Source organism: Erinaceus europaeus, chromosome 10 (assembly GCF_950295315.1).
Source record: "Erinaceus europaeus chromosome 10, mEriEur2.1, whole genome shotgun sequence".
NCBI lineage: Eukaryota > Metazoa > Chordata > Mammalia > Eulipotyphla > Erinaceidae > Erinaceus > Erinaceus europaeus.
The window spans coordinates 117355429-117378786 of NC_080171.1; the positions used below are offsets into that span (position 1 = coordinate 117355429).

General features: G+C 39.2%; 1 protein-coding gene across 9 annotated transcripts in view; it reads left to right on the forward strand.

Moving 5' to 3' along the window:
• The window catches only part of PIEZO2 (piezo type mechanosensitive ion channel component 2), a 414090-nt gene that overhangs the window by 209063 nt on the left and 181669 nt on the right, over nt 1-23358 (forward strand). For all 9 annotated transcript variants that reach the window (XM_060200656.1, XM_060200658.1, XM_060200657.1 and 6 more), the window contains exon 5: nt 21114-21276. In XM_060200656.1, the coding sequence (XP_060056639.1) occupies nt 21114-21276 (163 nt within the window). The remainder of the gene's footprint in view (nt 1-21113; nt 21277-23358) is intronic.

The following is a 23358-nucleotide window of genomic DNA, read 5'->3' on the forward strand; positions in this document are numbered from 1 at the left end:
AAAGACGTTCTGTTATATGTTTTATAACTGGTAGAAGAGTCTGGGATCTTCTCACCTGCTCTCATTGAAGCAACTCTTGTTATCAGATAGTGTTCAGCCATTTCCTTTTGGAAACAGTATTTATATGCATTGTGTTAAAATAAGCCCCATTGTCACTGTAAGACCAAATTCATATTCATATTGCTCAGTATCATGAATCAGGTCTTTGTCACTACCAGGAGATTATTTTAGGATTTAATCATAGTAGTTTGTGGTAACATAGGAAGGAAATACTAGAACATAGATACATTGATACCTCATGCCAACTTCTTTACACCGATTTCTGGTGCTGTTCTATATTGTTGTCTATATAACAAACGATGATACTGTTGTGTTCTTTTGTTTTGTTTTGTTTGTTTTTAGTTTTAATTAAAGAATGCTTTGGTGCTGTGAACTCTTTCATTTTTTTATTTTGACCTCTCTGTCTTTTTAAAAATTTATTTATTGACGGACTAATGGTTTACAGTCAACAGTAAAATACAGTAGTTTGTACATGCATAACATTTCCCAGTTTTCCACATAACAATACAACCTCCATTAGGTCGTCTGCCATCATGTTCCAGGACCTGAACCCTCCCCCCACCCCAGAGTCTTTTACTTTGGTGCAAGACACCAACTCCAGTCCAAGCTCTGCTTTGTCTTTTCCCTTCTGATCTTGTTTTTCAACTTCTGCCTATGAGTGAGATCATCCCATATCCATCCTTCTGTTTCTAACTGATCTCACTTAACATGATTCTTTCAAGCTCCCTCCAAAATGGGGTAAAGAAGGTCAAATCACCATTTTTTATAGCTGAGTAGTATTTCATTGTGAATATAGACCACAACTTGCTCAGCCACTCATCTGTTGTTGGACACCTGGGTTGCTTCTAGGTTTTGGCTATTACCAATTGTGCTGCTATGAACATAGGTGTACACAATGAAAATCATGGCTCAAATTCTTAGTGATTAACACAACGCAAGTTTATTTCTCACTCCTGCAAAATCTGAGGAGGTCTGTCGCATTACCTCAGTAGGGCAACTTCCTTCCGTGTAGTTTTTCACCAGTTGGCTTCTGTCTGTGGCACTTCTGCCTTCGTGTGAGATTCCCAAGTGTACTGAAATGTGGAAAGTTGGCATGGAGATTGTGCAGTGCATTTGAAACATGTCTATGTAGGTGTATTTTTCAGCTTGGTGATAGTTTGTAGCCCACAGAGAGTCATCTTGCTAATTTAGAGGAAAGGAAAGATGCCACTCCACAGTGCAAGTGGCAAAAGAACCACCAGAAGGCTCTGGTAATGGCTGTCACCATAAATTTTGAGCCGCTGACATGGTTTTCTTTTCAAACTTCACTTTCTTTCTGAGGGCAAAAAAATTCTGCAAAGGAATTAGCTTGAGCACAGTAACTTGCCAATAGAAATAAGGAATCCCTACTTTATTGGAAATTGTGTCACTGCATATTTTAAAATAACATCTCTTTACTGATCCTTCAGCCCACTTTACCTAAAAGGCAAAGAAGTTATTCTTAATAAATTTATATAGTTATCACAGAATCACAGATTGCATGATTAGCAATGTTGTGTTTGACGTTATTTGGTGGTCCGTTTGCACTGAGAGACGGGTTACTTTTGTAATTTGCGATTGTGTGTGCTTTAGTGGTTGATATTTCCTGTTCCTTTCTTTATGCCACTAGGCATCTCTCATCACCACACTGCATAGTATATAGAACTGTGAAGACCAGACTAGAGCTGGTTCACCCCTGAGGGTGTAGTGAAGAGGAGTAAGCATGACCCTGTGTGTCCCTGTCAACAGCTGCTTTATCTGCTGAACAATGGAATAATACTTCTGCTTGCTTTCCTTTCTAAACCACCTGAATCCAACTTTCTGATTCCAGACGGGCCACACCTGTGATGCAGTCCCTATAATAAGTCTAAGATCCCCAAGAGAGTGGGAAATAATCTGTCTTACAGGGACACTTGACCCAAACCATGCAGGTGAGCAAAGGGAAGTGACTGGATAAAGATCAAAATGAGAGCGGGGCAGGTGGTGGCACACCTGTTTAAGCGCTCCCATTACGGTGCACAAGGACCCAGGTTCAAAAGCCACCCAGGGGAAAAGCTTCCAGAGTGGTGAAGCAGGTCTGCAGATGTCTCTCTGTCTCTTTTCCTCTCTACCTCCCACTTCTCTCTCAAAGTGTCGCGGTCTCTATACAGGAATAAATATAGTTTTTAAAAAAAGATAAAAATGAGGATTGGATTCTGCAGCAATGGAATCAGTAAATGATGTAGTGCATTTTTAAGTTTGTACCTTTTCTTATTTTTTTCCTCGGTTTTGGCCTGGGTTCCCTTCAAGGGATTTGGGATTGTGCCCAGTCCTGCCTTGAACTCACTGACCGCTGCTGCTCAACACGTCTCTTTAATTGACCCGTCACTTTCAGTCCTTCTTTGAGACTAAAGAAAACCTTCCTGATCTTCGTGTCTTAGCGAATCTCTAGACTCTGAACAAAGACATTTGTGTTAATGTGTCAGGATCTTCAGTGCCAGCCTACTGCTTAAAAGAGAATAAATTCTTGTTCTGGTGAAATAGTTCCCTTGGATAGTGTGTTGCTTGGCCATGTGCACAGCCCGGGTTTAAGTCTGGCCACCACTGCAGTTAAGGGAGCTTCAGTGTGATGGCCTCTTTCAATCTGTCTCTTAAAATAACAATAATAAAATATTACTAAGCACATAGCATATATTTACTAAATCAGTAACTTTTGTGATAATTACTAGTGTGTGTCGCTTCATTTTATTTTATTTTATCGCCGGGACTCAGTGCCTGCACAATGAATCCACTGTGCCTGGCGGACTTTTTTTGCTTTTTTCTTATATTTCACTTGTTAAGAGAGAAAACGAGAGAGGAGGAACAGATAGGGATAGAAAGAAAGACACTGGCATCACTGCTTCACAGTTCATGAAGCTTGCCCCTGCAGTTGCAGCATGAGGACTGGAACCTGGATCCTTGCACATGGCAACATGTGCATTCAACCAAGTACAGCACGACCCAGTCATCATGGAATCTACCTATCTCAGTGTTTTGCTTTTGTTTGTTTTGTTTTGTTTTAATTCAGGGCACTAATGCTTTACAGTGCAACCACTGACATATGCATACAATATTATTATGTAACAGGCCCCAAAAGTTCTCTTCCTAGCCTCCTTCCCTCTCCCGTCCCCAGAGTCCTTTACTTTAGTGCAATACACAATTTCCAATTCATGTTTCACTTTGTGCTCTCCCTCCCCATTCTCTACTTTATTAAATCCCCCTAATAAGTGAGATCGCTTAATACTAGTTCTCTTTTTGGCTTATCTCACTCAACATAATGTCCTGAAGTGTCTTATGCAAAGGAGACAACCTCATCATTTTTAACCACTGAGTTGTATTCTATTGTGTATATATACACAATATATATATTGTTATATATGTTATATATATTATATATTTATATATATATAACTTTTTATATATATATATAATAACTTACTCAGTAAGTTTTTACATCTGTTAAACCTTTCCTCTAGAAAATCAATAGTCTGTGGGACACTAAAGAGCAGATTGTAGATTCTTTTTATCCTCCAGCTATAGCGATAACTAGTGATGTGACAAATTGTTCTGTTTCTGTGATGTTATATGAAATGTTGAGAACAAGGAAAAGTTATATTCCAGCAATAGTTTTATGATAATATTTTCTGCAAACAAAAACTAAGCTATGAGATGACCAAATAAAGTCAATTTTTATAAAGGCAAAGATTAAATTCTGTAGTTACTGCTGTATTTTTCTAAAGCTTTTAGAGTTAAGGTCAGAAGGCTATAGAATAAAATGGAAAACTTGAACCACTGCTCATTTAGATCAAGACAAGTATTTCTCATGCCTCTCTCAGTAGCATCGAAAAAAAAACACATTAAATTCAAATCAAACAATCTCTGTAATCTTGTGGTCTATGGAATTTGAAAAGTCTAATTTTGGATGGCGCTCAGTACTGTGTTGGCTTTTTAGCTTCATAAACCAATGGTTGTTCATACATAGATGTGTGTAATATATGCTCCTAAATTAAAAGATTTATCCTGTTGTGTTGACTTCCTGAAAGGTGAGTTTCAAATACTTTATTTCCATCAGAGCATTGAAAGTATTTAAAGAAAACACAGCAAGCTATTTTGAAATTATGATATAAAATTTTGTCAAAGTAATTTATATTCAGGAAATGGCCAGAGGAAAAGGATGTTTATGTATTTTGGTGTTTAAAATTAAACCAACTTATTTACTTTTTCATTTATCTGAACATATTCAAACCTCTACTTTGCATTCCCTCCTTGACTAAATTTGGATTTTCAAAATAACAAGACAGGGAAAAAATAATGAGATTTATTTATATTTTAGGGGAAACAAATCTATTGTATTTTGGTCTCTCTGTGAAGTGTTTTGCCCAACTGTTTTACCAGATTCTTACAATAAAATAGCTCACTTGGGTAGTGTGCTGCTTATCTAGGCCCCCACTGCATTGAAGGAAGTTTTGCTTTGTGGTCTCTCTCTCTCTCTCTCTCTCTCTCTGTCTCTCTCTCTCTGTCTCTCTTTCTCCCTCTCTCTTCTATTGCTATATGAAAATAGTAATAATTAATAAAAAATAAAATTCTGTCAGTATACCTACAAAGCTGAATTTTCCTAACTTACACTAGACTAACATTCTTACATCTCAGTGTCTTACCAAATCAAATGTTTATCCCCTGCTCCTATGAAATGTCAGTTTCACAGACTATAGATCTTTGTGGCCTTGTGCTGAGCATATTTTTCATTCTGGGACCCAGGATGAAACGGATCCTTCATTTGGTTCCTGTAGTTGAGGATCAAGTGCCATCACCAGTTAAGAAATGACTACGGGGAGTCTGGTGGTAGCACAGTGGGTTAAGTGCAAGGACCAGAGGAAGGATCCCAGTTCGAGCCCCCGGCTCCCCACCTGCCGGGGAGTCGCTTCAGGGAAGCAGGTCTGCAAGTGTCTATCTTTCTCTCTCCCTCTGTCTTCCCCTCCTCCATTTCTCACTGTCCTGTCCAACAATGACGACAACAATAACAACAACAATAAAACAAGGGCAACAAAAGAGAATAACATCTCAACCATCTGCCCAAAGTCCATCTTCCCTTAGCGTCTTAGTCTGCTGTTTTCAACGTGTCATGTCGCCCTATATGTCACATGGCATTTTTGGTCAATAACAGAGTGCATATATCAGAGTGCTCCTTAGGCGTGCAGTAGGTTAGACCATCAGAGTTTTGCAGTTGTAGTCTACAGTGTTTGCTCAGTGACAAAATCACTTACTTTTGTAAAAATATTTATTACTAGATAGAGACAGAGTACTTGAGAGGGGATAGGGGATAGAGAGAAAGAGAGATAGACACCTGCAGACCTGCTTCACCACTCGTGAAGCTTTCTCCCTGCAGGTGGGGATCAGGGGGCTTGACAAAAATCACTTTCTAGTGCATCTTATTAGTTCTTATTTTATTTATTTGTTTTTTAAGATTGTATTTATTTATTTATTTATTTATATTTATGAGAATGATAGGAGGAGAGAGAGAACCAGACATCACTCTGGTATATATGCTTCCGGGAATTGAACTCCTCATGCTTGAGAGTTTAATGTTTAATTCACTGTACCAATTCCTGGACCACATTAAGGGGTTTTGTTTGTTTGTTTGTTTGTTTGTTTTCCTCCAGGATTATCCCTGGGTCTTGATGCTGGCACTACAAATCCACTGCTCCTGACGGCCATTTTTTCCCATTTTATTGGATAGGACAGAGAGAAATTGAAAGAGCAAGAGGATATACATACACACACACACACACATAGAGAGAGAGAGAGAGAGAGAGAGACCTGGATATCTACTTCACCACTTGTGAAGCTTCTCACCTGCAGGAGATGAGTGGCACCTCGAACCGCGATCTCTGCTCCTAGTACTATGTGCGCACAACCAGGTGTGCCACAGCCTGGCCCCTGACAAAATCACTTTCTAATAACATCACGCTATGGGTTAGGACTTCTACATGAGAATTTTGAAGAGATTTAAATGTTAAGTCCATTTAGTTGCCTACAACACCTGCATGATTAGAAGACAAGTTAAAGAAAGATTTGAGGTTATCTGAGGTTTATTCCTCGATGAAATAGAGTACAGTCAGTTCTATTCATTTTAGTCAAGTAATTGATGAGGTTTAATCTGAAAACTACCTATGGATACTTGAAATGCAGATTAAAAGCCATGGATTCTTGTACAGATCTACGTACATGTCTGTGTATCTCTGACAAAGGGAGTTAATATATATTTTTAGGTTTCTGTAGCTACTTGGAAAGTAATTAGTCTAACCTTCAGTTATTCAAGGATAGTGAGATCATTTATCAAAATATTCAGTGAATAAAACTACTGTTCTTCTAGGGAAAAAAAGGATCCTCTCTCAGTAGTTTGTAATGTCTATCTTTGCTGTCAAGTCATTCTCAACAATATTAATAGTCTTCGCTAAGGAATGATAAAGATCAGGACCTACAGAGAACCTGAATCTTGAACTATAAGCCTGGACCCTCACATGGTTACCTTGGCACCTTAGTCCATACAGAAATAGAGGTTTGAGCAAGAATGTTTCAGATTTCATTAGTGACATGAATCAAGTACTGTTTAATACGTTACTTAAAATTTTCAAGGCTCAGTGTCGACAGCATGATGAATAATAGACAGGAAATTCATACTGCTTGATATGGAGGTAAAATTTAGATGTTGAGTCTGTAAGGTGGAGGGTTTAGGAGAAGTATGTTCGTAGATGCTTCCAAGCACAGGCTTCATATTTCTCATTTGCATGACATCTTACTTGGAAGTCGGAAATTAACTCTATTATGAAATTAATCTCTATTATGAAATGTCCTTTCCAAAGTTCATCCAGTTAGACACTTTAACTAGAGACCAGGCACAAAGTGACCATTTATATTTGGGCAGATTGCATAAGAACTGTGGTTTTCCTAAGGATACTTGGAAGTACATCATACTATATGACAAAATAAAATAAAATAAAAACAGCTCCTGCCCTAACCTTTTCTGATCGATGACTATACAGTCACGTAAGGCTTTCTAGAGGGACACGGCATATTTGAAAAAGCACAAAATATATCATTATTTCTATATAACTTGTGCGAGTTTCATTCACCTAAGTAATGTGTAAGCAAGGATTGCAAAGGAGAGTCTTTTCCCAGAACGAAGTAACAATTAGATCTATTTTTTCCCTTGGAATTAGTTTGATGAGGCTGTTGTCACAGGGGTATCGTCACACAGGTGTTTGCACACCCCAATCATCACCAAACTAGTCATCGTCCTGTTCTTGTAGCCCTGGACTACCTCTTCATAACCCTTGCACCTTCTCTTCTTGGGTCCTTGGATCTGCAGAAATAGACTGCAGTTTATTAATGGTTTACCCAGTTCCCTGCTTTTCTTCTTAAGTATTACCTATGAGTGAGAGATTCGGGTATTTGTCCTTCTCCCTCTGTCTTGCTTCACTTGGTAAAGTGAAGTTTTTCTGCATTGTTTCTTTGTGACAACCTCCTCAGAGGCCTTCAGACACAACACTGTTGCCAAAGTGATAATTCTGTATAAATATAATTAGTTGTGTTCTCTGCCTTCCCACCTCTATATCTTTCCTCCCTATTCCAAAGTTTCTTTACATTCTTCCTTCCTGGAAAACAAAATAAAACAAACAAAAGAAAACACACATCTTAACTGACAGTATAATGAAATGATTCACTCACTGAGTTGATATTCTAATATCCCAATCTAATCAAAAACCCCAAATGTGCCCCCCCACACCATGTGTGTGTGTGCGCGCGCGCACACACACATGCAAATTTATGTATGGGCAACAAAGTCTGAATTTTCCTTTTACTGGAAGACTGTAACTTCAAAAGTAGTCTTTGTAGTCAATGGAAACAGTCAGTAGCAATAACTATAGTAGTTTTGGGTATAGGGTAATTTCTCTCACCCTCTTGGTTGTTCTTGAACTGGTTGAACAAGCAAATAAATATCAGACAGAAAAACATGGCACTACATATATGTAAATGGTTACTATGTCTATAAATTCTAGAGGGAATGGGACAGTCATATAGTTACTATCCTGGGTGAAGGTGTAGAATAGAGGGGCAGGTTATCGAGTGGAGGACAAGTCATTGCATATGATGAAAAACGGGTGACTCCATGACGGCCATCACCTCTGATATCAGAATCCTTCAGTGCTGGAAAGTGGGGAGGGGTTGATTAGTCAAGAGCTTCCTGGGTAACATAAAAGATGGAAATCAGACATGAACCACAGTACAAAGCAAAATGAAAATACGTTTATTCAGTACAATTGGGGAGAGAGAGAGAGAGAACAAATAAATAAGAAGGCACAGGCAGAGTAACCTCATATTGTACTGCTGTCTGGTTCTTTGTTTTTTTTTTAAATATTTATTTATTTATTTCCTTTTTGTTGCCCTTGTTGTTTCCATTGTTATTGTAGCTATTATTGTTGTTGATGTCGTCATTGTTGGATAGGACAGAGAGAAATGGAGAGAGGAGGGGAAGACAGAGAGGGGGGAGAGAAAGACAGACACCTGCAGACCTGCTTCACCGCTTGTGAAGCGACTCCCCTGCAGGTGGGGAGCCGGGGGCTCGAACCGGGATCCTTGAGCCGGTCCCTGCACTTTGCGCCACGTGCGCTTAACCTGCTGCGCTACCGCCCGACTCCCTTGCTGTCTGGTTCTTATGAATTTCTTCATCATTATACATTCCCTGCTATCCTCTTAGAAATAAACCATCTTATACAAATAAAATAAATAAATGCATAAAAGACTAGGACAAGAAAAGTATAAGCATCCACAGCTGCACTTACCTCTTCAAAGTTGCCATTACTGCCTTATCCAGGATGCACTGACAGTGAGTTTTGTACATCATTATGAGGGTATCAACCTGTTTCAAGGAAAAAATAATAATAATAAAGGTTAACTAAAGCATAAAAAAAGAAACCATCTTGATAAAGGTAGCAGTGTTGTTTAGTTAGTAAAGCCAGAATGAGTTTTGGAGTCATATACACTTGTTACTGTATATCCAACCTGTTCAAGGTCTTCAAGACTAACAGGAGGTTTTCTTTCCTTATCTTTGCTGACAAAGCTTGGCTGCTTCCCTGTCTCACTTTTAGATATTTCCTTAGCCTTAATAAAAAACCCAATGAAAAAACCCAAGTGTCTGAGTTTCTGATCCCCACCTCCAAAGAGAAAGCTTTGTGAGCAGTGAAGCAGTGTTGCAGTGAAGCAGTGCCTCAGGTGTCTCTTTGTCTCTCTCCCTCTCTATCATTCCCTTCCCTCTCATTGTGAAGGAAAATGAGCAAAGCCCCAGAGGTTCCAGGACTGGGAGAAATAGGGTTTTATAGACAATAAGGAAGGTTCCTTGTCTTAGAGTTTAAGAAGGCAATAGACAATTAATATTATAACCAACTTATTTGGGAACTTGGCTTACTTTGAAAATACTATAGTTAGGATTTAGATTTTCAGAGGTTGTAGACTTTCTTGACTGAGCAATCCAGTAGCATCCCTGAGCTGGTGATGGCTTGTAAGCAAGTGGAGAACCATGTATTTCTGGGTAAGCTATAGCTAACTAAGACTTGCAGGGTGCAGGAAGCATCAGGAAGAACATGAACCAAAACGTTTTCTCTATTAAGGAGTTTCTTCTAGTTATAGGATGGAGGAGATTGCAGAATATAAAAAAGAACAGTAAAGCATGTGTATATCATGTGTATATTTCTCTCCCCCTCTCTGTCTTCCCCTCCTCTCTCCATTTCTTTCTGCCCTACCCCACAATGATAACATCAATAATAACTACAACAACAATAAAAACAGCAAGGGCAACAAAAAGGAAATAAATAAATACATATTAAAAATTTTTTAAAAAATTAAACACTTGGAGAATAGTTAATCAAAGTGCTTCTAAAATTATGTTAAAATGAAAACTTTGATTTCACCAAACTTACCAGCTATTAAAAAAAAAGATATCTTCAGCTGGGAGAGACAACTTAATGGTTATGCAAAAGACTTTTCATGCCTGAGATTCTGAGGACTCAAGTTCAATCCCAACACCACCATAAACTAGAGCTAAGCACTGCTCTTTCTGTCGCTGAAATAAAACAAGTAAAATAATTTTTTTTAATCTTGAGAATTCCAACTAAGGTGCTATTTATATAAATAAATGCTTGTAAAAATCAGTGTTGAAGTAGGAATGGAAAGGATAAGAAAGAAACAGAAGAAATGGTCTAAGATGGGATTGCTTGCCCATCTCAAATATGCTCTGAAAAGTTCAGTGTCAAGAAAGACAGTGTTTGCGTTACCAAGGGTGTGGAGCTAGCCCCAGCTGTTCAGTGGGAGATACCAAGGCGGGAAGCCAGTTTTCATCTGGGGAGGAGTATTTGCACAGTGAGAGGGGAGAGCTGATGATGTTTATTGAGGAGAACAGGGGATGGGCAGGACAGGCTTGAGTACTGTTGAGAAGGACAAGCAGAAGGCTCCCATCTTGAGCATTAGAAGTACACATTGTTCAATTTTGTAGGCATACTTAATCCTAATGACCACAGCTCATCTGTGAATGTTTATTTTTTATGTATGAAAATAACAAATTTTGTTTAGGAGAAAATATCTCAATAAACTACTCATAATCCCATCAGTCCATGGTTTTGCAATAGGTCTTACACTGTTAAAAACATCATTTCCCAGAATTTCAATTAAAAGGATGCATAGAAGAAACTGCTTCCTCTGTCTTCAGCATTTTTAAATTTTTATCTTTGCCATAATTTTTTCTATTAGGGGAATCCCCTGGGCTAAGAAGCCAGTGAGACAGCTTCTGTTGAAATGCCATGGGGTAATGCTCAAGAAGCTTTGAGGCCCTCTATCTTTTTTTGAATATGAGATGACACAGAATAAAAATTGCTGCCATTTAGCACTGTCTGTGTAATTTTCAAGAGTTATGTGTTCACAGAGGAAATTTAGTTGAAACATGACATTTGCCTCAAGTATTTGTTCAGGTTTTGGTTGCTGTTGTTTCTATATTTCTTTCTACTTTCATTCTACCCCATCAGTCCAGCTTTCCCTTGTCACTTTATACTGACTTACTCTAATACTTTCTCTCTCTCTCTCTCTCTCTCTCTCTCTCTCTCTCTCTCTCATTCTGTGGGGCTATTGATGCATACTTTACATTAAAGGACTTTTTATACTTCTTATGCTTACACTTCTATGAGTTTAACAAACATATATCCATTATTATCCAAATGTATAATAGCTTTATTGTCCCAAATGATTTTTAATAAAGTAAACTAAAGCAAGCATATGTTTTTATTTTTAAAATATTTATTCATTTTTTATTATTAGATAGAAACAGAGCGAAACTGGGGGGGGGGGGAGATAGAGAGGGAGAGAGACAGAGAGACACTTTCAGCCCTGTTTCACCACTCCAGAAGCGTTTCCCCTGCAGGTGAGGACCAGGGGCTTGAACTGGCAGCCTTGCACACTGTAATGTGAATAATTAACTAGGAGCATCACCACCTGGCTCCTCCAGAAAGTCTTCTTTTGTCTTCTGGTATAATCCCCTCCCCTTTCTTAGGAAGTTTCTAGTTGATTCATGTTTCTGTGTTCCTGTTTTTTTTCTCACATTGGACTCATAGACTATGTGGATTTTCCATTTAGCTTCTTTTTTAAAATTTGTTTTATGAGTGCTTTAATGATGATTTAACAATGAGCAACAAGATTGTGGGATAAGAGGAGTACAATTCCTTATGATACCCACCACCGGAATTCTACATCCCAGTGCCTCCACTGGAAGCTTCCCTGCTCTTTATCCCTCTAGGAATGCGGACCAAAGATCTTTATGGGGTGTAGAAGGCAGAAGGTCTGGCTTCTGTAACTATGCTCCACTGAATATGGCTGATGAATGGTCAGTCCATGCCCCTAGTCTGTTACCTGCACTAACAATTCTCAAAGCAAAGGATTAGGCATAGAATGGGTAAGAACAGGAAGTGACCTTTTGATACAGTGTTGTCCTGCTGTACTGGAACCTGCCAGAGCCTGCACAGGTGTCTCTTTGGTAATAACTCTAGTGCAGAATTGTGCAGTCAGAATTCTGTAAACAGCCTACAAATTAACCAAGTAGTTGTAACACCCTGGCAATGTATATAAACTTCATTGGCATATAATATTCTTTTAAGGCATGTCTTCAAATATATCTTAATGGTTCATGATTAATTCCTCTAGCCTATGAAGACAAACCGTCACATTTTATGGTTCATAGGGTCAAGTGTTCTGTTATAAAACAAAAAGGGATTTATTATCAACACAGAAGGATTTCTCAATCTTATCCCATCAATATACTCTAACTTACATGGAACAGGCTGGAATTCAGATGGGCTCACTGTCATTTTCCTTAAACATTTGCTTTTGGGTACATTATCCATTTGTCAAGTTAGAGATTACAAGGGCAGAGATATCATTGTTTGGGAAGAATTCAAAACCAAAATTTGGACCAAGAACATAGTAGATGAGAGAAATACATGTATATACATTTATATATGCACACACCTATATATGTATGTATACACACATGTACATATATAGATATGTATTCATATATATGTCCTCTTTGCCAAGGAATAGGATAGCAGCCTGAGGCTTACAGGAGAAAGAAGCCACACACAACTACTGAAGAGTGTCATTCACTATCAAGCATTTGATGTGGAATCCCCTAGTGTGCATCAGTCAGGGAATCAAGAGTTGCCTGGACGTGCTGTAGGCAACAGGCACCTGTGAACACCAGGTTGCCAGGGAGGGTGTTGCCTGGGAGATTTGGTAGGAGCTGCCACAGTCTGAGAGATGGAGTCTGATTAAAGCTTCCCAGGAGTGGTAGGTAGATGAGGCAACTCAGTGGGTTTGAAAGTAAATTACGTTGCAAAATTTAATCTAGCATATTTATTAAGGATAGTGTGGGCCAGGTTTATCATTATCTGAGCCAAAGTTTATAAATGTAAAAGAGAAACTGAAATTAAACACAGGCGAAATGTTAATTGAGATAGAAAACATCAGGATAAATATGCTCTAGGAATAGTCACAAATATACATCCATTCAGTAAAATAAGCATAAATATTTGTTTTCCACCTCTGTGCAGTGAGAGGACCCACTAGCATTAATAATTTAGAGACAATGAACAGGTAAGTTGTTCAGACCTCTGAGTGCCAGGATTCTGGAGAAATGGGACACATAGAGGTAAAAGGCTGAGCACAGATAATAGCAGGATAAGAACTGAAAAACTTACCATCATAAATTAGAGAAAAAAATAATGAGTATGGTGTTTATGAAAAAAATAATAAGGGATAAAAAGGACATATCCCAGCAGTCATCTTGAAAGAACTGAACCAACTCAAGAGCAAAATATGAGTCAAAATCAGTAACAGTAGTCTCAAAAATATAAGCCATGCAATAAAATTAAAATTTGTTCTCCAATACTGATATGTTGGTAGCTAAATAATTCATTGGAGGTGTGTATAAATGCTTACTTGCAATATATTACAAACACTCACTGATAATAATTAGCACAGCTCTATCGCTTTGTCAGCCATTATAGCATGACTTTATCCAAACCAGAGCTGTCTATGACTGCTATATCAGTGACTGAAGATTAGATAACAAATAGAGTATACAGGAAATTTTGTAATATCTCTAAACAGAATATGAATCAAATGAAAAGGGAAAAAATACTGTAGCAGATATTGTTGGTACACACCAATTTGACAAAATAATGAGTTGGAATGTGATGAAATTGTGTGCTCCAAGTGGGTGCTTGGGAAAGAACACAGCTCTGCTTCTGGAAGACTTTTTGCATAATCGCCTGACCCAGAGAGTTATCCTGCCTAGTGAAAGAATACACTTGCTTGTCAGGAAATTTTGAGGATGTGGTTGAGCTTGGAAGGGTTTGACCTGAGGAGTGCATCTCTCTCTACCATGAGCTTGAGCAAGGAAGGACAGGAGTGACCCAAAGGTGTGCCTCATCTTATCAGACTCCCTGTCTCACAAAGCACCCCGCATTCCTGATATTATGGCCATTAAATAAAAAATAAAGGGGGAGATGTCGGGAAATTGTGAGGAGCCTCACAAAGCACCCTGCATTCCTGATACTATGGCCTATCTACATAATCATTGTTTTGCCTGAAAGATCCCCACCCATTCCATTGCTTTGGTCTATCTTCTTTCTACCCTCGAGATCCTCCATGCCTGCAGGGTAATATTAATCCTACCCATTAAAACCCTCTCAACAGTTGCTAAGGAAGTTCCTACCTTCCCAGCCCCTTTTTACTTTTCTCTGCCCCTTTCCTAGCCATTTACATTTCTGACTTGCCACTTCTGGTTTGCCTTTTAAAAGCCTTGGGTCTCTGATCAATAAAGATATTGCATTGCCTCATGCCATATGTTCCTGAGTCATCTCCCTCATGTCGCTGAATGAGTAGCAGCCCAGGCTGGCTCTGGTCACCTTCTCTCCAACCCAGAGAGTACATACCCGGGAAGAGACACCCCCATGCTAGCCCAGCATCTGCTCAGTTGGTTCAGCACACATGTCACCATGACAAGATCCATGTTCAAGCCTCCAGAACCCACATGCGAGGGGGGAAGCTTCACGAGCAATGGAGTAGGGCTGCAGGTGTCTCTTTTTCTCTCCCTCTTCTAGATCTTCTTCCTTTGTCAATTTCTCTCTGTCCTACCAAATAAAATGAAAGGAAAAAAAAAGGTAAATAGTGACTGCTGGGAGCAGTGTCTTTGTACTGAAAACACCCAGACATAGTGATAATCTTGATGCCACCAGAAGAAAAAAAGGGGGGCCATGTGGCAGCGCAATGGGTTAAACACACATGGCACTAAGTGCAAGGACCAGTGTAAGGATCCCAGTTCAACCCCCTGGCTCCCCACCTGCAGTGGGTTGCTTCACAAGCAGTGAAGCAGGTCTGCAGGTGTTTATCTTTCTCTCCCCCTCTTGTCTCCCCACCTCTCTGTTTCTCTCTGTCCTATCTAACAACAACGACAGTGATGACAACAATAATAATGAGAACAAGGATAACAACAAGGTCAACAAAATGGGAGAAATAGCCTCTAGGAGCAGTGGATTCGTAGTGTAGGCACCAAGCCCAAGCAATAACCCTGAAAGCCAAAAAAAAAAAAAAAAGGAATAAAGAAGAAAAAGGTATATATTCTAGCTCATATGCCAAGGACATGAGAAACTAAAAATGTCTAAGAAGCTGCCTTGGATTCAGGGATATTGGTGTAGCATAGTGCCTTAATTCTTGCTTGACCTGACATAACTGCATGTGCTATGTTTGCATGTTTGCATGTGTGTGGTATGATCATTTTATCTCCTAGATTGCTGATTCATTTTACCCAGTTCTTTGGCTTGGGGTTTGCTTCAGACTCTGGATTCCTGCTCTGGATTCCTTAGGCTTGACATCTGTTTTCTCTGTGGTTCTAAACTCACATATTTGAATAAGAACAAACAGCAGTTCTCTTTCACCCTAGCCACAAGCTTGTCTGCTTTCAAGTTCAACTCCTGCCAAGTATCCACATTTTGCCAAGGAGGGGTTGGGGGTAGTGGCACTTTAAGGATTCTGGTTTATTGTCCTACCATAATGAGGATATAAATTTTTCTTCTTTCATAATTCGAGAAACTGAGAAGTTAAATAATTTCAAATGTGCACATAAAGACAAAGGGTTTATAGATACTCACCAGTACTTCTGCAAATACTCAAGCATTGATATTTAAATACCAAAATGAAATGTAAGTTTCATTTCACTGGCCTAGAACTTGTCGCCATTCAAACACACCCTTCTCATTATATTTTCTCCCTCTGTCACCAGAGTTATCTTGGGAGCTTGGTACCTGTCTGCAGTGTCGACCACTCATGGTGGCCATTATAATAATAGTCATCCTGGCTATTATTATTATTATTATTATTATTATTAGCTCGGACAGAGATAAATTGATAGAGGACTGGGAGAGAGAGGGCAAGAAAGAGAGACACCTGCAGACCTACTTCATTGCTTGTGAAGCTTCCCCTCTGCAGGCAGAAAGCCAGGGGCTCAAACCCTAGTCCTTGTACTTGGTAATATGTGCACTCAAGTAGGTAAGGCATCATTCAGTCCCCTTTCCTTTTTTTTAATTTGATAGGAAAGGCAGAAACTAAGAGTATGAGGAAGATAGAGAAGGAGAAAGACACCTGCAGACCTGCTTCATCACTTGTAAAGTACTCCTCTGCCCTTAGGTGGCAAGCAGAAACTTAAACCCAGGTCCAGATGCATAGTGGTGTTCAAACACAAACACACCCACCATTTTCATTTCTTATTACCAGTGAAATCAGTTTCCTTAAAACACCATGAGGTTTCATTCTTTAGACACATCTTGGATTTTTCCAATTAATGAAACTCTTCACTCACTGACTCCCTAGTGAATATAGTTATTCCTTACGTGTTGCTGCGATATCCACCCACAGTTCTGTTTGCCTGCCTGAGAAAGTCATTCGCCTTGTACAACCTGTCCCACTATGCTAAGATCTCTGATGGGTAGACAACAATGCCTTCCTCAACCCTTCTTGCCTGGGACCTGATACTCACACATACTTGTTCAATTAAATGAACAAGAATGAGGTTCAACTTGAGGTCTTTTAATCCAAAGTTCCCTCCACTTTCTTTATTCCATGCTATCTTTCAGAATTGACATAGAAAGTCTTTTGCTTTTATTTTGGATCCAGTGTTTATGAGGAGAGGGGAATGATGGCAGGGGAAGACCTAGGCTGGGGTTGAGAGTGTTTCATAAAAAATTGAGAAATTGGGAGTCGGGCGGTATCGCAGCGGGTTAAGTGCACGTGACGCAAAGCGCCAGGACCAGCGTAAAGGATCCCGGTTCGAGCCCCCGGCTCCCCACCTGCAGGGGGTCGCCTCACAAGCGGTGAAGCAGGTCTGCAGGTGTCTATCTTTCTCTCCCCTCTGTCTTCCTCTCTTCTCTCCACTTCTCTCTGTCCTATCCAACGATGACATCAATGACAACAACAAACTACAATAACAATAAAAAAAAGAAAATTGAGAAATTTTCCACATGTATTCGCAGATGTGTTTACTGTAGACCATTAATCCCTCAAATAAAAGAGAGAAAGAGAGAGAGGGAGGATGAGAGAGAAAGAGAGATAGGATTCTTCTCCTTTTCAGCTGAGAGAAAGAAAATCCCACCTTCGGAAGCCAGTCCATGCTTACCCATCGATGTTATAGGCAAGCCCCATAACACTGGCACTCGAGGGATAAAGAATAGGGAAGCTTCCAATGGAGGGGATGGGGCATGGCTCTCTGTGGTGGGGACTGTGTGGGACTGTACCCTTGTGATCTTATAGTTTAGTTGATCATTATTAAAACACTATTAAAATAGATTCATAGTCATGCTGGCCCACACTCTGTGGCACGTGCACCCTCATCTTCACCTAATTAAATCTTTTATTCTTGCCTTAAAAATAATATAAAGCATTAAATGCATATCTGTGTGCCTATCAACTAGATTTGAGCCAGTTTGCAAATCCGGACACTAACAATACAGCTGAATGCCTCCATATCATATCATGTTCAGATAATTTTAATGCACAAATCTGCATGCCACCTACATCCTGCAAATTGTCACTTTTGTTCAACTTTAAGTTTGTGAAATGTGTCTATATTTGAAATGTGTCTATATTTCATTTTCCTACAGCATTTTATTTTATGGACATTTTATTTTATTTTGTGGACACCCCCTTCTACCTACTCTTGAAGGCTATGCTGACTATTCCCAGTTCTCAGCATCTTCAGCTCCTTTTCAAAAACTCTAATTATTCTGACCAAATAAGACCACTGTGATTGTAACCAGATTGGAAAGGAAATGTTTGCAGTTTTAGGGAACATGAAGTTTTAAGCAGTTTCATGTTCACGTATGCTTTTATACTAAATCATGTCATTGTAATAAGCACTTTCTAGGATAGCATTGTATAGAGATAGACATGTGTAAATCGATCTTGTTAATTTATTAGAAAGGCAATTCGTCTGAGTCAAACCTTGTTAGTCTGATTCCAAATGTAGAATTTACTTGGAATAAAATTTAATTTATTGTTCAATACCCTGCAATGTAATTTGTTTAGAGAGCCTTACACATACAATCTCCTCCATGCTAAGCTCAGTCCCAGAACAGTCTAATGTGTTCTGTTGGCTTTGGCCAGTATGTCTGCAAATGGAAACTCTCTAGACTTCTTTAGCACTGATTTTCCCCCAGATACAAATATCACATAGCTCCCAACATGAGCTGTTACTTATGTATCAAAATATTCCAGACATAGCTCATGGATAGCATGAAAGAAAGGCCTCGGTGACCCACTTTTTACAACCAGATAACAATGTGACCTTACATCTCAGTGTCCTAGATGACAAAGAGAAAAATGGGGAATGGAAATATTAAGGAGACAGACTCTTCAGTTGTTCCATGACAGAAAGAAAAGGTCCGAAGATTCTGGGATGCTAGATTGATGACTGTAACATTTTCTCAAAGTTAGAAACAGAGGAGGGAGAAAAGACCTTGGAATAAAGATAACATTCATTTTTGAAAAGTTATGGGGTACTAATATGGAGAAATCTGATGGGAAAAATGCATAGCAGCTAATGTGTGTTAGGGAACATGATTAAACTGGATATGTTGACCTGTAAGTCACTGTGCTGATACTGATTAGAGCTGCTTACCATGTCGAAATTGAAACAAACAACAAGGAGTGAAGGTTGTTAGCAACTAGCCTTTAAGAACAAGGTAAAGGAGCCAGGTTGTGGTGCATCTGGTCAAGCACACACACTATGCTATCGAAGGACTTGAGTTGAAGCCCCTGGTCCCCACCTGTAGGGGGAACGCTTCACCAGTCGTGAAGCAAGGCTGTGAGTATCTCTCTGTGTCTCTCCCTCTCATCTCCTTCTTCCCTCTCAATTTATCTCTATCTCTATGCAGTAATACTATTACTAAAAATAATAATAGACAAGGTAAAGAAGACAGTGATTTTATCCTGTCTGGTGGTTTTTTTTTTTTTTTTTTTGGTCTGTTTTTTGGACAGAACACAGAGAAATTGAGAGAGGATGTGAGACAGTAAAGGAAAGAGAAAGACACCTGCAGATCTGCTTCACCACACATAGAGCTCCTCCCGCGGGGACTCAAACCAGGATCCTTAACCAGATGGACCACCACCCACCACCAGTCTAGTTATGGTGAGAAGTAAGACTATCAGGATAGACGGTAGTGCTTAGAAGCTGATCTCTTGTTAAATGCGACATAGAGGTACATTTGGGAAACCATTAGTCACTCCTAGTAAGACATTTTGGAAGCAGTGTGAGAAAGAATATTGTCCAAGCAGGTGGAAGATGGGCAGAGGAAAGCTATGCTATAGTGAGATGCTGACAATAGTTGTGTAGTTGTGGCTGGCAGAAGGAATGCTTTCTACATGCCCATAAACATGGTGATGAATAAAAGTTGTAAATGAGTTCTACAAATGCGAGTGTTATAGTAAGTAGACACATCACTTTCAAAACAATAAGTAGACACTTACTTGTGTTAATTCTATACAAATAAAGTAGTGGGCTAAGCTATGCAGTTGAGTCCAACCTGTTCCCTTTCTTTGGTGTCTATAAGCTATAAAGTAAGGAAATAGACTAGATGAGTTCTGATTCTCTTCCAGCTCTATAATTTTATTGATATACTGAGTGAATAGTTGGGGGATTGGAAGATGGAAGGAAGTGAAATGTCCTTGAGCTCTAAAATTATTAGTGATGCATTGAAAATGACATTTGCAAGAATTCACTATGGGCTAGTATAGTTTTCAGCTTATTGATTCACTTCAATCAAAAATGAGAAATTGCTAACCTCGTGTTTCCTAAAATGTGTTTGGTAAATATTAACTGCACAAGACAGTAGATAAAAATTCTAAGAAATGGCTCTTGGTTAGATAAATTTGAGAATAAAAAGGTGTAAATAAACTCAACTTTACTATCTTAATAGAGAACTTAAATCAACACTATTTTAATAAACCATGTGATTTTTTAAACTTTTTATTGAGGGGATTAATGGTTTACAGTTGACAGTAAAATACAGTAGTTGATACATGTTTAACAAATTTCAATTTTCTGCATAACACTCTAGCCCCACCCCCACCCAGGTCCTCCTCCATGATCATGTTCCAGGGCCTGAACACCCCTCTGCCCCAGAGTCCTTTACGTTAGTGCAATAAACCAAATCCAATCCAAGTTCTGCTTTGTGTTTTCCCTTCAGTTTTTATTTGTCAGCTTCTGTCTATGCAGTGGAAATGAAGATAGTATGTATTTAATAACATAATTTATATGATATGATTTATATGAGGACCAAGGCAGGATGATAAGTGTGTTCAACTCAGTGCACCAATGTCTGGCCCTATGTTTTTTTATATGTTTCTATGGTTAGGCTATCTTAAATCTACAGAAAGATTAAAACATGCTTTATGATAGCCTAACCATATATATATATATATATATATATATATATATCAAAGGGCCAGACATTGGTGTACTGTATTCTCACTTGTATGTATCCACAGAGCTGTCTCTTTCAAAATACCTCTGAGTGTTAATACAAAAAAGCAAAAAACAATGAATCATGGTTCTTTTTACTTCTGGAACCCTCCTGAATCATTAAGTTACTCAAGACTCAGTGTAAAGTCTTCTGGTCCCTCCTAGTGAGACATTGGTGCATGGAGTTGAACACACATATCACCCTGCCCTGGTCCTCACTGGCAGGGTGGGAGTGTCGTGAGTTTTGAAACTTGTACTTCAGTTGTCTGTTTTTATCTCTCCCTCTCTATCTTCCCTTAAATTTATATCTGCCCCACCAAATAGATTAAATATTGAAAACAAATACATTTAAAAAGTAAATATAAAGTCAACTGCAACTTTTCTATTTTTTTTTTCTTTCTAGTTTAAAAGGAGCAGATGCTGGCAATGGAATACGAGTGTTTGTTCCTGATATTGGGATGTTCATCGCCAGTCTCACCATCTGGCTTGTCTGTAGAAACATCGTTCAGAAACCAGTGACAGAAGAAGCAGCACAGTATAACCCAGAGTTTGAAAATGAAGAATTGGTAAATCTGCCCTCATGCATCTTCCTTCTTGGTTTTCTGAGAGCTGTGACCCTTCTGAGCTCATAGAGTCATACTAATAGTCATTACTAAAGTCTGCACAACACTGTGTGCTCGGCTTAGAGATGAAGTCGATGTGCACAACTCCCTCTGTACTCCTCACAGGCCTTTTCTTATCCATGCTGTGGTCATAGTGAGTCATGTTAAGGTAACAGGAGGGCTGTCCTTTGTTAATGTGCTCATCTTAGAAGGGCCAGGATTTCAGCAGCATTCTTTCTACTATCCCAAACTATCACCTGTCATCAAAAATCACATAAACGATTGAATAGAAAAGAGGAGTTCATTGGTTTGGAAACCACTTAGGTTGTGAAGTTTGTCTAGACAGTATAGACTACAGAGGAAGGCTTAAAGGAACAAAGAGGGGCTGGCTTTTTGCTGAGTACAGTTAGGGTGATGTAGAGGTAGGTCTGTGCCTATTTAGAAGTTGTCCAAGAGGATATCATGTATGTTTCTTATAGGGAAAGTGGGCAGGCATAATTGAGGAACATACAGTGATACTAGGTTATATGAAAAGGACATAGAAGAGAACATTTATCAAGGGAATATGTTTGAGTTTGGTGAGTAGGAGAAAGGAAACTATAAGCCTTCTGGAGGGCTCCATTACTTGGGCTTCACCAGCCCCTTTCATTCCACTGGAATATCTGAGGTCCTTATCAGAACAATTATTTTTTTTAATTAGTGATTTAATAATGATCAACAGGATTGTGTATATGAGGGGTACATTTCCACACAATTCCCACCACTGGAGTTCCATGTCCCATCCCCTCCATTGGAAGCTTCCCTATTCTTTATCTCTCTGGGACTATGGACCAAAGAGCTTTATGGGGTGCAGATGGCTGGAGGTCTGGCTTCTGTACTTGCTTCTCTGCTGGACATGGGCATTTACAGGTTGATCCATACTTCAAGTCTGTTTCTATCTTTCCCTAGTGGGGGTGGAGCAATAGTATTCTTTGTAAGTTTTTATTGATTTAATAATGATCCAAAAGATTGTAGGATGAGGGGTAAAATCCGAACCATCAGAGTTCCATACCCCGCCCCCATTGAAAGCTTCCCTATTCTTTATCCCTCTGGGAGTATGGACCCAAGATAACTATGGGATATAGACGGTGTGAGCTCTGGCTTCTGTAATTGCTTCTCCACTGGACATGGGCATTGACAGGTTGATCCATAGTTCCAGCCTGTCTCTGTCTTTCCCTAGTGGGGTAGGGCTCTGGAGAGATGGGGGTTCCAGGACATATTGATGAGCTAGTCTTTCCAAGGAGGTCAGGCTGGTGTCATGGTAGCATCTGTACCTTGGTGGTTGTAAATCATTAAGATACAAAGCAGAACAAATTGTTTAATCACCATGGACCTAAAAGTAAGAGTAGAGCAGATGAGATTTGGATCTCCATTTGGGAAGAAGCTAGGAAGTCTACTTGAGGTATCTTTCAAGGGGCCCATGATTTTACTAATTTTTGCCTGAGCCCAACAGCTAACATGGAAATGGGCTAAAGGTATTGTCTGGGGGAGATGCTATCATAGTTGGAAATTTCTTGGTTCAAGTAAAGTCAACAGAATGTGACAATTACTGTTTGCCAGGGAGAGATTATCACATGATCCAAACTAGAAGCCTCGGATAGTTTGTACTTTCTTGTTTCCTTAATTCTAAGGAATCCATCTCAGTTTCAACTAGAATGAAGGGGCGGGGTTTTATAGTTTTGATTATTTGCTAACCCCCCTGATATTATCTTAGTTTATCAATATTCAGATTCATAGTAGTGTGTTTTCTTAGTTCAGAAAAAAATTAAGTTAAGTGAAAAAAATTTAGAGAAGTAACACTTGGTAGTTTTAAGAGGAAAGATTAACTTTACTTTGAAGGAAGATCACAAGTATGTTCACATAGCTCTTCAGAAGTAGAGCTGTGTTAATTCAGCATTGTTTTATCACAGTGTTTTAAAGCAGTTAAGCATGAAATTGTGTATATACAGAGAGATGGGCACTGACACACATGGTTGAGCACAGAGGTTACTGTGCTTGAGGACCAGG